The 18,091-nt window shown below is 38.9% G+C and overlaps 1 protein-coding gene across 2 annotated transcripts in view; it reads right to left on the bottom strand.

Moving 5' to 3' along the window:
- NKAIN3 (sodium/potassium transporting ATPase interacting 3) overlaps nt 1–17,032 on the bottom strand; it is a 739,166-nt gene extending 722,134 nt beyond the window's left edge. Inside the window, exon 1 of one of the 2 annotated variants that reach the window (XM_023222387.1) lies at nt 16,574–17,032. In XM_023222387.1, the coding sequence (XP_023078155.1) occupies nt 16,574–16,627 (54 nt within the window). In that variant the 5' untranslated portion in view covers nt 16,628–17,032. The remainder of the gene's footprint in view (nt 1–16,573) is intronic. The other variant, XM_023222386.3, reaches the window with a different exon arrangement.
- Nucleotides 17,033–18,091: the final 1,059 nt, after the last annotated feature.

Raw genomic sequence — 18,091 nt, 5'->3', positions numbered from 1 at the left:
CCAATGCCATGTACCAATTACATGTCTATAGATGTTTACTGAAAGCTGCTCAGTTTATTTCTTTGACTCCGATAATGGCTGTCTCTACCTTTTTGGACAAAAGTATCCCCAATCTATTCTACAGATCTTCATAGAAATAATTTCCCAAATATTCTTCCATAAGCGTTACAACATGTCTGTGTAAACACAGACAAAAGTGTTTACAGAATTTGATTATGTCTGACAGTTTGTAGAAGAGATTAATTATAGAATAGTCACTTTCATGGCTTTACTGTGAAGAGAAAAGCAAAGAAGTAGTAGAAAGAAGGATGTATGTACTTTCAAGCCCCAGGTAGCAATTTTCAATAATGATTTGGGCAGTAGACAGTTAAGAATAGATCACTTATACACTGACCTAAAATTAATGTTAAACTTCTTTTCTGTAATGGTACCTTTTATATACCTGTTTTATCCATGATGTGCTGCTATAAGCTGTATACTTCTGATATCACTCTTTTCTTAGGTCAAGAAAGCAGCCATGTTGGAAATATCACCTGGCTCCTTTCTCAGCCATGTGGATGGAAAAAGGCCAGATCATAAAACATTGCTCCAGGTGACCTCCAAGAGTCTCCACAAGAGTGTCGTACTCAGAAAACATATGACCAGTGAGAAAGATTCATGGTGTGATGCAGTCAGGCTACAGTCCCAGGAGCAGTGGCACATGCACCATGATGTTGTAATTTTACCATCACAATGCAGCTGGGGTCTGCAGGGTGAGGATGCTATATCATAGCATTCTCTGCATCTGGGGTCTGCAGGGTGCATCAAGCTGCAGCTGGGGTCTGCAGGGTGAGGATGCTATATCATAAAAATTGGAATAGAAACCTCTGTGCCTGTATCTTTCTCAGTAGGAAGAGCTTGACACAGAGCACAAGCAGCAGCTATAGCTAACTTTGGTGGCAGGTAAACTCCAACTGCATCTTATTATATCCATAGGCCTAGACCAATAACATAGGGTAGAATCACTAGTTAGCAGGTACCAAGCTTTGGGAACCACTAAGGAAGCTTGAGAACCAAGTGGGGAAGGAGTAACAAGGAAGATGCCCAAGTTTCTCTAGTCAGCCATCTTACAATATTGTTACCTTGTTATTCTTCCCACTTCTAAAACAGAGAAGTTTAAGTATTTAATTAATGTTTTAACGGATACCAACTGCAGAGCTGAAGATAATATACACACTATCTTGACTTTGTCAATATTGGCTCAGGAATTGGGGTGGGTCAGAACATGCTAAGTGGGACAATGACACCAGGGATGGAGAAAACAGGGCAGAAGCAGGTGGCCAGCAGGGAATATATTCCTTTCAACATTCTGAGACAGCTCCTTAGGAGGTGAATAATCCACCATTAGACTAAGCAATGTGAATTTCCCCATTTTTCCTTGTGAACCATTTCCAAATTAGCTTTCTCTTTAAGTTTGACTATATAGTTTTGAAAATACTTCACTATGAGAAATATGAAACTATCATATTCTTTTGTTTACATGTATCTGACCAATGTTCAGTGGATTGCTACATATATTTAGCAATTAGCCTATATTTAGGCATTCCAATATTTACTGCTTAAGAAAACATTATGTTTCTGATTCATCTTTTGTCTGTAGTTTATTACTGTTTAGATCTTCGTACTCAGGACTTTCTTGTAAATTAGCATCATTGCTTGTATCGACGTTCATATACAAATATGTAATGTAGTCCTGCCCAAAACGCCATTTCCTCTATACTTGAATGGAAAATAAGTCCAAAAATGTTCAATGATTTTATTCCTTAGGTCTACAGATGAAGATTATTAAGTTTGCAATGGTTTACTACACTGTCTTTTCAGTTACATCTATTTCTAATGTCATCTGATTTTTGACTACTATCATAATTATATAACAACTTGGATTAAGTTATGTCACATTAAATATTGCTCCTAGAATGCTAGTCCTGTCATCTAGTTGTGATTCTTCACCCATCCATTCATAAGGTCAGCCTGCAGTACTCACTGGAGCACCTTGGAGAAAAGCATGGCTGCAGAGCAGCTGATGGCCCATCAGCGTAATTCTGATGCCTGTGGGATAACAGTTCTCCAATGTTTTTCCTTTCATTTGGGGCCATGAAAAGTACATAGACATTACAGTTGGCACTTAATCCAAATGTACATTTCAGATTACCTCTTTATTTAATACAAAGCAAACTACATATTGACTAAAGAAGTACATTTCTGTTTTTATAAGAGTTTTGACTACCATTCTCCTAGGAGCACTTTAAACCTTTATTTGGTGGAATTAAAATTAACCAGCATTTTGAAAACAAATTAAATTTTCTGATAACTAAAAATATAAAAATACACAGTTTAAACATGTTCAAATATGTTTAAATGAAATTATCTTTTTAGCCTTGATGTGGTCCTCTAAATGTTAAAACAATATTATTTCCTAAATATAGTGGGACAAAAATCAAGCATTTGGAATTAGAATTCATGCAGAGTTTTGCAAATGCCAAACCAGTTTTTCATCAATAAGGAAAATTAATGTGCTTTACTTTGTGTTGTGTTGAAAGAAAAACTGAGCTAAAAAATCATATTACTTATATCTTTAATCAAAACCTCTGCCTTACAATAAATGCATCATTAGTAGGGAAGGAGTTAAAAAGTGTGTAGAAAGACACTTTTGTTGAGCCAAACAAACATATTAATAATAGATGACCAATGTGCCTCTGTATGATGTAGGGTCTGTGAAATAGTACAAAACGTTGTCTTCTACTTGCGAAATGCTTCAACAGAACCACATGCGTGAAGAGCACATCCCTAAGGACAACTCCATCTGTGTATTTCCAACCACGGCTCTCTTGCAGATGAAAAGACTGTTAGGGGATCTTTGCAAGCCTCCTAATGGTTCAGTGGCTTCATCTAGTGCTTCCCTCTAATTGGCCCTGCATTCAAGACGCTCAGTCAGTGGTCTGGTTGCCACATTCAAATCTTTGGCAATCACAATACTACAAGGAAAAGGAAGAGTTTCCCAACAGACATCAAAAAGAATTAGTGGCTTAAACTTTTATGGAGAAAGAGGATACTTGTGAGTGTAGGTCCCAGTGGTATTAGCAGACTATATCCCGACAGTGAGAAAGCTTTGTCAGAAGTGGTTCATCAGCTGAAGAAAATAGAGCATGCAAAAATTGCAAAATACTTGGTCTGCAGAAAGCTTGCATTTCATTCTTTTGTTTCAGGATAAGTTGGGATTCCTCCTGAGGGATTCCAAAAATAGATGTCAATAATGAGGGAAAGCTACCCTCTACCAACAGAAATGCCAAAACAAAACAAAAGAAAAAGCTGTGTCCCAGGGTTATTGTCTCTTCTTACTACTCAAGTCACCTGGATTACATTGTAAAAATCACATTTCATGTACAAAAATTGCTTGCTTAAATAATTACTCTTCACAACAGATTTGACCTAAGTCCAGAAGAGTGACTCTTTTTTAATGTAGTCACAATACTACAATCGAAGATCTAATCTAAGATCACACACACACAGTTTTGTTCTTTGCATTTCTACATTTCTCATGCTTTAAGCAATAGCATAACATATAATTTCAACATACTCCTTAATTTTCCCACGTTTCAGTTTTCTCATCTGTAAATGAGAATATATTAATATCTGCCTCATGAAAATAAGAATGATACACTGGAATTTGAGGTACAAGAGGATTTTGTTTCACATTGTAACAATGATGGCTTTTAAAAATTTAGAAGAGAAATTTTATGAGCTAAATAAGTTTTGGTGTGCTCGCACATAAATCACCTTCTTGAAGCCTTCTTCAAGATAGAATATTTAGTATTTCAATGTGGAGACAATGGAAAATGCAGACTATCCCAGCCTGGAAGAACCAGATGTGGGTGTCAAAAGGCATTTCAATCATTTCACCATTGATTATTTGACATCCTTGTGGAAGAAGCTAATTAGGACCAATAATGCCAACAGGTGGAAGAACTGGGTATTGGAATAAGTCCACCTTTACCTCATGGGAACTAATCAGCACTCATTAAGCAAAAATAACTTTCCCTCGTAGTGAGAGATTCCAGATTCTAGTCACTCACCTAGAAGTACAACCTATAACCCATTATCAGTTCTGAATCATTTAGCCACAAAGCAGTTACCAACAAATCAGTTACCATGCAAAGTGTATGAACACTTTAGGGAGATCCAAAAGCTATTATTAAGGCCAAAGGATTTTAATATTGTAATTTTTTTGAAAATAAAAACTTCTATTTTATGTTTAAACAATTTTACAAATGTATTCAAAGCAATAAATAAAACACTTAGGTTATAAAATATACTTTCTATACATGCATTAATTAGTTACATTAAAAGCTTATGAATCAGTTCCAATTTGGTACAAGGAAAAAAACTGGCCTGATGAAGAAAGACCCTACCTGGTGATATGCTAGTAAATAATTTAACAACTGGCCTTGGGAGCTTAAGGAGGATATTTCTATGCTATAAATACTTCATAAAAAATTTTTAGCTACCAATATGATGTCACTGGATGTACAATTGGGAAGAGATACTCAATAGATAGTCCTCTATTATACAGAATTTCCACCATACAAACTGTAGGTAAAATCCATACCGTGTAGATGTAAAATAACCCCCAGAGCAGAGATAAATATACTGCAATAAAATCATTAGAAAGTGTTGACTTTTAAACATGTATACTTTTGTTTTTAATATAATTTAATTATACATTTATATGGTTAATTTTTAATAAAGCTGTATTTAACAACTGGCTCACATGATTCCTGGAAACCTATCAGGAAGCTGTCCCCAGTTGGTATGAGTGAGCTCCAGCCCATGACTGTCTCCATCTGCTGTTCACCATCCAGATATAAAGCCATAAAAAAGGATGAGTTTGCGTCCTTTGTAGGGACATGGATGCAGCTGGAAACCATCATTCTTAGCAAACTATCACAAGAAGAGAAAACCAAACACCGCATGTTCTCACTCATAGGTGGGAACTAAACAATGAGTTCACTTGGACTCGGGAAGGGGAACATCACACACTGGGGCCTATCATGGGGAGGGGGGAGGGGGGAGGGATTGCATTGGGGAGTTATACCTGATATAAATGATGAATTGATGGGTGCTGACGAGTTGATGGGTGCAGCACACCAACATGGCACAGATATACATATGTAACAAACCTGCACATTATGCATATGTACCCTAGAACTTAAAGTATAATAAAAAAATAAATAAAATAAAATAAATAAATAAATAAATAAAATTTTATAAATATAAAAAAAATGAATAGAAGACAATAGAAATCAAAGCAAGTTTTATATTCTCAGAGACATTTAAGATTCAACAGGAGAGACTTTAGTATTGAAGCATCACACACATAACTGCTTTGGAGCTAACAATGGCTCTAGATGATTTCTTGAGGACCTCTTGAAGTTAAGAAATGTTACTTTTCATAAACTATAATTTGAAGGAACTTCATCAAGAATTTATATTTTAAATACAAATTTGATAAATAATTATCATTAACAACCATTTATAGCTCCCATTGTCTTAATTATGATCATTTACAGCTAGCTACCAGCACAGGAAACATAACTTCAGTGTAGAGCACTCCTGTTTGTACCTTAATTAACCAATTTAACCAATCAACATCTGTAGCCTATGGCTTCCCACAGGCAAACTCTTATTATACTAGATATTAATCAATACCAAAGTATTACTGTGCCTCTCATTACTGGAATAGAAACTTTCAGAAATATATTTATGACTTATCGTCACCCCTGTTGAGCTCATATCTCTTACGAGAAACTGATCACTAAAATCCTGTTTCAATACTTCTTGTTAATAAAGGAACGAAGCATTCTAAAGAATGCTATTCTGCAAAAAATGAAAGAAAAAAATGTAAAAAATGAATAATATCATTAACACTGCCATGATCTTCCCCTTGCTTCCTTTAACAATAAGCTATCTAATTCTTGCAATTAGAGCCCTTGTCAGTACTCCAACTCCTGCCGCCCACCCACCTTCACCTTCATCTCCCTTTACCAATGGATAAAAGTTTCTCCTCCAATTCAATGAACTGCAGATGCTCTTACCAGTGTCAAACAGAACAGCAACCTACTAGTTCAAGTGTTTCACATTCTCCAACTTAAGTCAATGCCTTTATCTGATTTTTTTTGTTTGTTTATTACTATGCTTATCCTAAAATATCTATTCTCCTATACTCTATCAAGACCTAAGGTAAGAATGTTCCGTTACAGGGCATTCATAGCCTACCTTCCATTTTATTTCAATATCTTTGCAAAACATATCAAATTAAAAATGTAAAGTAGATAGTTTGTGCTATATGTCATTTGCATGTACTACCATTTAATTGGCATTTTGAATACTAATCACTGATGAAGTATTTTAGTCTAATGTTATATTCCGCTGTAGATGCATGTTCACACACATTAACACCAATTAGTGTTAATGGGGATTAAAAGCATGAATTTTTGATGCACCTAAGAAAGAAGCTATACTAAATATAACCTTATCAAGTATTTGCCAAATAGTCTTCCTAAAATTGACCTCAAAGCATCCACTAATTGTTTGGAAAATCTCTTCTCTTTTTCAAAATTAATGTTACTTTAAAGTGTAACATAGAAAGTATTATAAGAAAATCAAAATAAGCAATAAAGAATAATTTGTGGTTTTCTTTTTAACTTCTCATTGTTGTCCAAAATCCTGTAAATCTTAACTTCCACATTAATCAGCTTTATTTTTAAAATAAGTAGCATATTTATTCTCTCATTCCATATCATCTGCACAATGTTATCAATCATCCAACTTTCAACATGTGAAGCCAAAAGGCACCAATACTCCAGCACTATGCCCACTATGCCCTTCGTGCAAGTGGAACAAGTGCTGAATTTTTGTGTAACACAGGAACACCTTCGTGCCGTGTACACAGTGCACAAACTAATATTAAGGCCTTGGGCCAAGTACACTCTACTTGTCTCCTGGATTCTTCAGTGTTGCCAATCTGCTGTTTGCTCCAGTTTTCTTCCTCACACTATTTTGGTTTCATTCAGACACTGGGACCTTGGGAAAAAGGGAAAGTTTATATCTCTCTAGCTCAATAACATCTTGTCTGTCATCTTTTTGCCAAAGCATCCCAATTTTGTGTTTTCCATTCTGATTTTTATTTTTATTTTTAATGAGTTATTTGTATTAAGTGCTTGTAAACCTTATTTTATTTATTTATTTATTTATTTATTTGAAACAGTGTCTCACTCTGTCCCCAAGGCTAGAGTGCAGTGGCACCATTAAGGCTTCACTGCAGCCTCGAACTCCTGGGCTCAACTGATTCTCCTCCCACCTCAGCCTCCAAGTAGCTGGAACTACAGGCACAGACAGCCACAACCATCTATGTTTTATTTTTATTTCCTTTTTTTGGAGAGGTGGGGTCTCCCTGTCCTTCCAGAACTGGTCTGGAACTCCTGGGTTCAAGGGATCCTCCCACGTCAGCCTCTCAAAATTTGGGGATTACAGGTATGAGACACCATCCCCAGTCAATCTAATCGAAAGATTGAAAACATACATTGCTACATCACAGGCACAATTTGCGAGAGAAAGGTAAAAAATAAAATAAAATAAGTAGTTTACGTTTTAAAAGCAAAGACTATTGATGCTCTGGGGATAGAAAATGATTTATTTCCCAAAATTTTTGATAAAGATTATCCTCCTAAGGGAAAAAAAAAAAGACTAGGCAAAACAAAAATCTACATGTAAGTAACCAGAATGAAAATGATTTGATTAAAATGGAGAATATAATTTGACAAAAACAAAAGCAATTCATTATTTTATAAACAATAAAAACCACATTATATATAAATATTTCTATTTCAGTGAAAATTTTGTTCATCTCCATTTTCTTAGTTTTACAACCTTGAAATTTGCTTCAAGAAGCCTGAACCACATATGTTCAAGAGTATGAATATGTGTTGTTCATGAAATAGAAATTTGTCCCTATGGAACTGAGGATGCAGACCTGGAAAAGTAGGAAATAATTCTATATTGGTAAGGTATTAAATGGCAGCTTACAGAGACATGATTTTTTTTTGAAGAGGAGTGACAGATTGAAGTTTCCACTTAAAGAAGATTAATCAGGCATTGTAGAGAGTGAATTCATTACATCTCTTGGCAGGGCAAGCAAGCTGAAGGGAGAATCTGGGAAAGGAGGTTTCAACCTAAAGAATTAAAAACAAATTAGGTTTCCACCTAAAGAAAATGAAGTATTAGTTAATAAAATAAAAGGGGAAATAAGTAACTGAAGCTTAAGAGAGAAAAGGTCTGATGGGTGTTATAAATTTCGTAGTTATATGTCAGGGAGGCTTAAGTCATGAGAATTGCAGAACTTTCTTTTGAATACTTATTAGAAGGACATATTCAAACCCATGCTGATCAGGGTTACAAACATAAGGACTCTAGTTTGAAATCTATTACACAGCATGGTGACTATAGTTAATAATACTGTATTGTATATTTCAAAATTGCCAAGGGAGTAAATTTCAAATGTCTTGCCACAAAAAAAAAAAAAAATGATATGTGAGGTGATGAATGTGTTAATTAGCTTGTTTTAATTATTCCACGATTTATGCATATATCAAAACATCAAATTACCTCATAAGTATATACTATTTATTATTTGCCAATTAAAATTAAAAATAAGAAATTTGGTTTGCAAAGCAGAAACAGGAACATTCCTCAGCCTCACAAATATGGTCTACCACCATTTTTAGTGTGTCCTCTAGAAGAAATGTTGAAACCATTTACTTCAAGTAAACCTTGAAACCATGCAGTATGAGCCCTGAGGCACTTTTATCAAAGCAAAGTGATCTTTCCTGTCCTAGGCTAAAGAAATAGATGCAGTGTCAAAAGGGGCTCCGAGGAGGCACCTTGCCCACTTCCTGCTGGGGCTTTTATCTGGGCTCCCTCTCCAAACCAGGCTGTGAACCAGACCCAGCCTATGACCTAAAAGAGCAGAGAGCCTACTGCAGATACACCAGATGCTACACGTGCAGAGGACAGGCAGTCTCAGTGACTGACCTATTCAGGATGGGAAACACGACACTCCCTCTGAAACAGACCATAGACCTCGAAGAATCTGTTAGGATGACTCCCTGCTATCATAGACATTAAGCTTCCATAAGAGAAGCAACTCTACTAAAACTCTATTTATTTATTTACTTATTTGTTTGTTTGTTTGTTTATTTGGAGACAGAGTCTTTTTCTGTCACCCCGGCTGGAATGCAGTGGCACGGTCATAGCTCACTGCAGCCTTGACTTCCTGAGCTCAAGCAATCCTCCCACCTCAGTCTCCAAGGAGGCAGGGCTACAGGTATTCGTCTTACTGTCTGGTTATTTTTTTTTTTTTTTAATTTTTTTTTGTAGAGACAGGTCTCACTTTGTTACCCAGGCAGGTCCCAAACTCCTGGCCTCAAGTGATCCTCCCACCTCAGCCTCCCACAGTGCTGGATTATAGGCATGAGGCACCATACCCAGTATCCGTCCTAAAATCTTAAAAAGCTAAGGACATTCACAGTGGCAACTCAGCTAACTCTGCTCTCAACTGACCTTCAGAAACTGGGTTTGCCCCGAATAGCCTTAAGAAGTATCCAGTCTTTTCTCTTCAAGTTCTTCTGACCCAGGGAACTCTTCATTTGAGTAAATGTTCCCAAACCTTGATCTACCTCAGAATCATGCAAGGAACTTTCAATAATTTGAGACTCTCGAGCCCTTCTCCAAAATATTTCTATCCAGTAGATCCTGGTGAGCTTGAGCCATCGTTGTTGAGAAGCTCTCCCAGATGATTCTGATACTGCTGATCCAAAGATGCCCACGAGGGCAGCACTGGCCAGGGGTCCTCAGGCCCGGCCTGTTGCCTCTGCTGGCCTAAGAACTTAACCTTTTGACTCTGATTATTCCTGCCATGACATCGTCTCCACCTTCTGCCACCCATAAGCCCGAATCCATATGCACATTGGACATAAGCATTTCTTTCACCATTTAAGTGATTTTAATTAAACCTAGGTCTGTTCTACCTTAAAACATACTCCAGACTAGCTCTCTCTCTGTATTAAGTTCCTAGGGTTTCCTTGTATCACAACCAAGTGGCTTAAAACAAGAGGAACAACTTATCTCACAGTTCTCAAGGCTGGAAATCCAAAATCCAGGTGCCAGCAGGGCCCACTCCCTGTGAAGCCTGTAAGGGACTCCCTCCTTGCCTCTCCCTGGCTTCCATGGGTTTGCCAGCAATCCCTGGCTCACTCCAATCCTCAGTCTTCACGTGGCACCTTGGAAGAAAGGGAAGGTCTACTGTCTCTCTAGCTCAGTAACATCTTGTCTGTCATCTTTTCCTCAAAGCATCCCAATTGCGTGTTTTCCTTTCTGATTTTTATTTTTATTTTTAATGAGTGATTTTTATCTCTCTGTGTCATCCCAGTGTCTTTCCTCTGTGCTTTTCTGTCTTTGTGTCAAATTTCCTGGTTTTAATGCCATCAGTCATAAGGAATTAATGACTTCATTTTAGCTTAATAACCTCTATAAAAACCACATTTCCAAATAAAATCACATTCTGAGGTATGGGGAATTAGGACTTCAGTGTATCTTTTTAGAGGACAAAATTCTTCCCATAACACTCTTCTCAGCCCTTTACTGTCAGAGTATTCTCTTATTTACTCAATTATTCATAAAAACAAAATGCTCTGCTAACTGAAGGATCTATGTCATTCATTACAACTAATCCATGTTAACTGTATTAATGTTAATGCTAATTTAAATGACTGCTTAGTACTTTACTAAACATTTAATAAAATTATTTGTTAATTAATTCTCATTAAATAAAATGACTCTCTTGCTATAGCATGATTTACATGCCATGGAAATCACTTTTTATGTTGACTTTGCTTCTACAGACCTGGCTTCCTAGGACAGAATACAGAAGTATGACAATTCATGTATTTTTATTAAAATGATAGTTTTGCTCTTAACCTCTCAGAAAAAAAATCAAAAGATACAATTTGATAATCATTTATTGTCGTATGTCCTTTTTATTACCAATGATTGCAGTTGTATGTTTTTTGTGTTTTGTTTTACTTTTCTCTTGAAATGTCAGCCCTATTTTTAAAGTAAGTAGATTCTTCCAACCTCTTCTTCTATATCCTTTGCTGGCTCCTTGTTCTCCACTCACCTTGTATTAAGTCCCATTTTTGGTTCTAGTCTCAACTATCTACTCTTTCTCCCAAGGTGATCTCATCCAAGGCTTTTTAAATACCAATATTGTTCATGATTCTCAATTCTAAATATGCAGTCCAGGCTTGCCCTCCGGGTTGCACACTCGTGTACCTGACAGCTTTGGCCTCAAGTCTCAGAATCTTAAAGTATCTGAAACAGAACCCTTATGTATCCAAACACATCTGCTGCACTTACACACACCCACACACACACACACAATACCCAAGCACCACAATTCATTGTGTTACTCATGATGTAACCCTTCAGTATTGGCTAATGCAGAATGGTTTCAATACCAGTCACAGTATAACTCAAGTCTCATTAGTAGACAAAATTTGAATTTCACTAACCTTTATCTTTCCTAAGTTTCATAACATGAACCACAGTGTTGAAATAAAGAAAGAGAATGGAAACAAAATGATTAAAAATTATATTACAGAGGAGAAGAAAAGAACTATTAAAATTAAAACCATGTCAAAGCCAAAGTATCAGTATAAATATATAGTAAAAGAAATATATTTCGGCATTTGCTGTCCAATATCTATGACAGGTGAGCTGAATCTTTCATAGTACTTAGTTAAAAACATGTTACCACAGCTACACCACCCCCCTACAGACACCTCTTAACACATCTATCTCGGCACTCTAGTGTCATAGGTGCTTTACTCACAGGTGGTTTGAATGTGGTATGGAAAGAAACTTAACTAAACTTTGCTTCCACTGTGAGAAAAAAAAATGCTGTTTTTTTTTTAATTTGAGAGAATGTTCCCTATTTATTTACTTACTTACTTATTTATTTGTTTTTATAGAGTGTCACTCTGTCTCCCATGTTGGAGTGCAATAGTGGCATCATAGTTCACTGCAGTCTCGATCTCCTGACTCAAGTGATCTTCTCACCTCAGCTTCCCAAGTAGCTGGGACTAGAGGCACAAGCCACCACGCCTGGCTAAAATTTTTTTAAATTTTTTGTAGAGATAAGGTTTCGCTATGTTGCCCAGACTGATCTGGAACTCCTGGACTCAAGCAATCCTCTGACTTTGGCTTCCCAAAGTGCCAGGATTATAGGCATAAGCCACTGTACCCAGTCAGATGTTCTCTACAATAAAAAATATTCATCTATGAGTTAAAAGCTGCCTATTTTCTCTAAATTTTGTAGGGTTTCTGGTACCACAGATATGTCTAGTGAAAGTTTTGAGTTCTATTTCCCTGATTCATAGGTCTAATAGTAAGACTTTCACCTTGAAGTGACGAAAGGTGCAATGAATGTCCATGGGTAATAATAACATCCTGACACAAAGTTGCGTTGAACATGCCAAAGTTGCATTGAACATGCCAGAGTCTGACCTCTGTGAGGTTGGAAAGATGTCTAAAGCTCTGTGGGAACAATGCCTGCCAAAATTAGTTAGTGCTTCACTGAGGCTACTCTCAGAAAATGGCTCTGAAATGAGATGTGGCATGTCAGACTTTGAAATCATGCATTAAGGTTTATTTAAAAGTGGTACCTGAAAAGAATGTGCTAACAGTATATGATCAAGTGTTTCTTTTTATGTATAGATTACACCTATCTAATGATAAGTATATACAGTATTATAAAACAAGCAAAACTGAAAGTATCCTTACAAAGAAAAAATGTACTTAAAGGCTCTTGGATGACTAGATGAATTAGTGACACAGTAACGAATCACTTCTTTAAAAAAACATTTATTTCACATAGTTTTTGATGGGACTGTATTCATACTTTTCATTTTCTCTTTAATTTCATCTAGGAAAATCAGGAAGATCACAAACATAAAACCATGGGGCAAACACCTTGAGGGCAGAAGCCTGGAGAAAAACTAATGATGAAAGACAGCCAGAGCAGTGGGGTGAGAAAAGCAGACAATGACTGAGATTTTGCAAACAAAAGCTCATCCACAGATACTAGCTTGAAAAGGATATGTTTGCTCCAAGTAAATTTCCCAATTTGAGTTTTTATTTTCCCACTCCAGACAGTAGCTCAGATGAAATGGGAATAAGATAATGAAAAGCTTTTATATGTTCCTTTAACTTTTAGGAGGAGCTAATGTACCATCTATTTGATGACCTCCCAGTCAAGCCTTAGTCATGAGCATGTAGATTGTCTTCAGCAGATGTGTTCTCCCAATGCCATCCTCGTTCAACACCCTCGTTAGTTCACTGCCTCATAACCTCCATTGTCTGATAGCTGGTAGAAGCAGAAAAAAACATAAAAGGGCAAAAAAAGACAATTGGTTTCAGGAGAAAGTGCACCAGATCTGGGAAACAGGGATCTCTATCCTATGATATGCTGAAGCAGGCTTATATGGGCTCAGAGTTAGAATTGGTTTTGTTAGATTTTTAGGAATTTTGTGAGCAAGTTGTTAAATACAGCCATTATTAAAAAAATAAATTATGCAAACTTAAATTTAAAGAAATCCTACTAAAAGCCAAGATACTGAATAGTTAACAGTTATTCCTTCTGAATTATTTTGCTGTGTTTTACTTTACCAATGCTTTTGAGGTTGTGCCTATCTTATGTACATGATGGAAATGCTATATAAAGGTAAACTTAAAATTGGTCAAGATGGAAGTATTTACACCAAAGAATTTGGCAAATTCCACAAATCAGTGGTTGCTTACTGTTTTGTTGATTGTCTAGGCTTTTTAAATAATGGAGAAATATTTTAAGTAATGCATATTAAACCTAAAAGTGTGTCATGTCTATAGACATTACATTGTCAATAGCATGAAAGAAACTGAGGAAATAATTTTTAAATATTTAAAAACTATTATCCAGTTCAGCCAAGAATCTGTTCATGTAATTGATAAAGTAAAGTTCTAATATTTTCTTCCAATTTTCACTTTCCTCTTCTTAAAGCAAACAAAAATATTCACCAGCATTCATGTCAGATCTGTAAAACCAAGAGTTTGTCAAACTCAGCAAAAAGATTCTGCCAACATTAAATGGCTGTATGGAATTCACACTAAAGACTATTACATATTGTACTACTGCTAATCATTTGTCAACTGAGAGTTACACATCTTTTACATAAAGAAGAGTATCTTGTATGATATTATAATGTAATATGTACATATGTTTTGTTTTGGTTACAATCCAGTTGTTAAATGCTTACCACCACCCCAATATTTCTACCATCCAAAAACTACTGATTATGGAAAAATTGTTTAACTCTGTGAATATCAACTTCCTCACCTGCAAACAAATGAAATGAGTATCTACCCCACAGGATAGTTTTAAAAGTCAAAAGAAATGTTTATGTCAAAACCCTGTATGGATTGCAAAGGTTATGTATTATTAGAAATTCAGCAAATATGTTTCAGCTCCTAATATGAGCTCTAACAACTTGCAGAGTTTGCAAAGGTCACTAATACTATGGTCCCTACCCTCAAGTTGCTTACAATCTAGTGGTGAGAAATATGTGTTAATAACCTAAAATTATTTAAGAGTGTATCAAATGTTTTATAACAGAGGAAAAAGTGAAGTGCTATGAGATTATAGGAATATAAGGGATTTTACCTGGAGCACCAAGGAAGAAATGGAATTTTAAGATAAGCTTTGACAAATAAGTTGCATTTGTATCAACTGAGAAAGTGGAAAGAGGGGCATGCTTGGCTGATGGATGAAATCTCAGAAACATTATCGTCACAATGCCTGTTAAGAAAATCATAATTGCATTGATAAATCTGCTACATAAAAACCTTACATGTTATTTCCATGTAAAATAGATATTATGCATTATAGATTATGCAATCCAGCTGCCTATCCATAATCTTACATTGAATCAAGAGTTGACTCAATGTTTAGTCAGTTTTACAACCTACAAACCATGTCCCTTTCTAAAAACCAAAGTACAAATCAAGCTCCTGCCTTCTTAGTGAAAGAAAACATTCATATTGTAAATTTTTAAAATTATTTTTCAAGAAAACTATAAAATATATTTCATTCAAGTATTTCACACGACAGAAAGCACTATCCATTAGACTTAAAAAGTGGTCACTGATTTCGAACCTACGAATACATAAATTACCCATGCATTATGTGAACAATGAAGGGCACATCCAAAGTGAGGTTTTCATGGGAGACTGGAACACTGAGGCAAGAGACAAGTGAAAACATTCTAAAACCTTCATGTAAACAAGGACTAACTACTAAAAAGCACGATTTTATCTCTCAGTTAATAAGTCTTGCAAGGGATGACATTACTGAGTAAAGTTCATTGCAAGCTTTTTCCTCTCGCTTGTCAAAATATACTAGGTTTATATTTGTGACTCGAAAAAAAAAAAATACAATGCTTCGAAGAAAGCTTGGCAGAGCACTCAGAATCTGTGTTAGTTATAACGCAAGGGAGATGTCTATTAATCTCTCACACACACAAGTTTGACTCAAAAGGTCTGTGGCCTTGACCTCAAGTGACCATGGAATAGACCACAGGGCCAGTCCAGGATCCAAAGGGATTAAGAGGAGCATTTGCTCTGCTCTGAAAGGCCCTTTTTTCTCCACTCTAGTTTCTAACTTCCCATTACACACACTCCCTCTGCAAGGCACCGCGCCAATGGAGCCGGTTCACTCTGTTCTCTCCTTGATGACAGCTGTCAGTCTGTCGCCGCCTGAACATGCAACATTTCAACAAAATCCAAAGCAGAATTGGAAGGGCAGGGGCTGAAGCACACAGCCTGATCTCCTTCCTGGAGGTCCCAGACTCTTTAACCATCACCTTTCAACCTGCTGAAGGTAAGAACCACCTCAGTCTTCACTAACAGAGTTGAGGAAGCTTCTGTCTCCTCAGAACCTGGGCATTCACATATATTGTGTAATTAAGCAACATTCCTGGAAATCATCCTAAGAAGAAAGAGCCCGCAAGTCCCCGTGTAACTTCGTCACGAACTCGGAGGGTGCTAAAGCCAGGTGTCGGAACAAGGGGCAGGGAAATCGCTCACTCCCCCGGCGCCTGGACAGAAACCCCTGGACCGCGTGGCGACGCCCGGCGGGAGCGCCGCGAACCCCAGCGCGCGGGTCCGGGTGTGAGACCGCGCCCTCCCGCAGAGCAGGGGCGACCCAGCGAGTGCACGGGGCTGGAGAGCAGTGCGAGCCCAGCCGGGCAGCGAGGAGGCTGGGAGCCAGGCGGAGCGCCCTGCTCACCCTTTCGCCCCTTGCCTGGAGCTGCGGAACCGCAGAGGGAGCTGGAGAGGCCGGTCCTGGAGCAGGGACCTGTCTTGGGGCAGGGGCGCGCGGGGCACTCACCAACTGCAGCGCGCAGAGGCAGATGAGCGAGCAGCGTCCGGTGCAGCAGCCCATGGTGCCGGCAGCGTCCGAGCGGCGCTGACTGCCGGGGATCCGCTTCCTCCGCAGCTGCTGCCTCCTGACTCCGGAGTAGTCCCCGCCCGGCCCGGCCCAGGCTCCCCAGCCCCGCGGCCGCCGCTCGCGGCTCCTGGGCTTCGGGCTCGCGCCCGCCTTTGTTAGTTTCCCGGCGGGGCGGGCCGAGGTCAGTGCGGCGTGCACTACCCGAGCGTCTGGCGGGGGTCCCTGCGTCCCACTGTGCAGGTCTGCTTCTTGGGGAGGGGGAGCCAGGCGGGCGGGGCGGGGGGGCGGAAGGAGGCTACAGATGGCGAGTGGGTGAATGTCTGTTTAGGGGAGGGGAGTATGTAGGAGGTGGGCGTCTGGAAAGTGGAGTGGGCTGTCTGGGTCCGGGTGTGTGTGTGTGAGAGTGTGTGTGTGTGTGTGTGTGTGTGTGTGTATGGTGGGAGGGGAAGAATGAAAGGGAGTGCCGCTGGGGAGGATCGGCCTGTCTAGTTAGGAGTCTTTGGGGAGAAAGGAAGAGGGACGGAGAGAAAAGAGAATGAATATGAATGAGCGTGAATTAGGGCGGCCGGCGGCGATGGAGACCCTCGTTGACCGGTGTAACTGGATAGACCCAGCTGGGCTTTCTCGCTGAGGGTTGTGCTGGGGATTGGGAGGGTGGTCGGACGCGTTTGCAACGGAAAGGACACGGCTTAGTTGAGCTGCCCCAGAGGTGGCGAGGATGGGAGTTGGGATGACTTGGGGTCAGGGGAGGAAGGGTCGGGGCGCGAGACACCCAGGGTGGGCGGGCGCGGCGGAGCTCAAGGCCGAGCTCCGGAACCTGCCCGTCTGCTAGGGGGCCGACAGGCGCTGCGCGGGTGAGTCTGTTCAGCTGGCGTTGAGCTCTCAGCTCGGGGGTCTCCGAGCCGAGGTCCTTTCTGCCTGCCGCAGCCCGTTGCCTGGAGGACGCCCCTGCTGGAGTCTGAAAGGAAAGTTGGACAGAGTTGGTTGGCAAGGGGCGCTGCGGCTGAGAGATGCTCCGGCCCAGTGCGCCGGGACTAGCCAGGACGCCGCGGAGAGACCTGGCTTAGGGTTCTTAACTCACAGACCCTTTGAAATCCTCACCGGGAGGGAGATAAGAAGTCGAGAAAGAAGAAGATGCGTAGCTTTTTCTAGAAATGGGGAAGGTTTCCGGAATGGGAAATATATATCTTAAATTATGATACATTAAGATATATCATAAATATATCTTCACAGAAGTAAATTGTTTGAGAAGGATTTGGAAATCAGATTTCGGATAATTAAGATACAGACAAACTCTGTGAATCCTGTGGAAACTCTCCTGCTCTCTCCCACTTAATAAAACAGAGAGGAGGTGTTCTGCAGAGGATTAAATTTCATCAGGGCTCAAAGTCAGATTTTATGGGCGCATTTGTTGTACCTGGTGGAACTGCGCAAGCAGCTCAAAAGCACACCCGAACA

The sequence above is a fragment of the Piliocolobus tephrosceles genome, chromosome 7 (assembly GCF_002776525.5).
Source record: "Piliocolobus tephrosceles isolate RC106 chromosome 7, ASM277652v3, whole genome shotgun sequence".
NCBI lineage: Eukaryota > Metazoa > Chordata > Mammalia > Primates > Cercopithecidae > Piliocolobus > Piliocolobus tephrosceles.
This window is presented reverse-complemented; position numbering and strand designations above follow the sequence as displayed.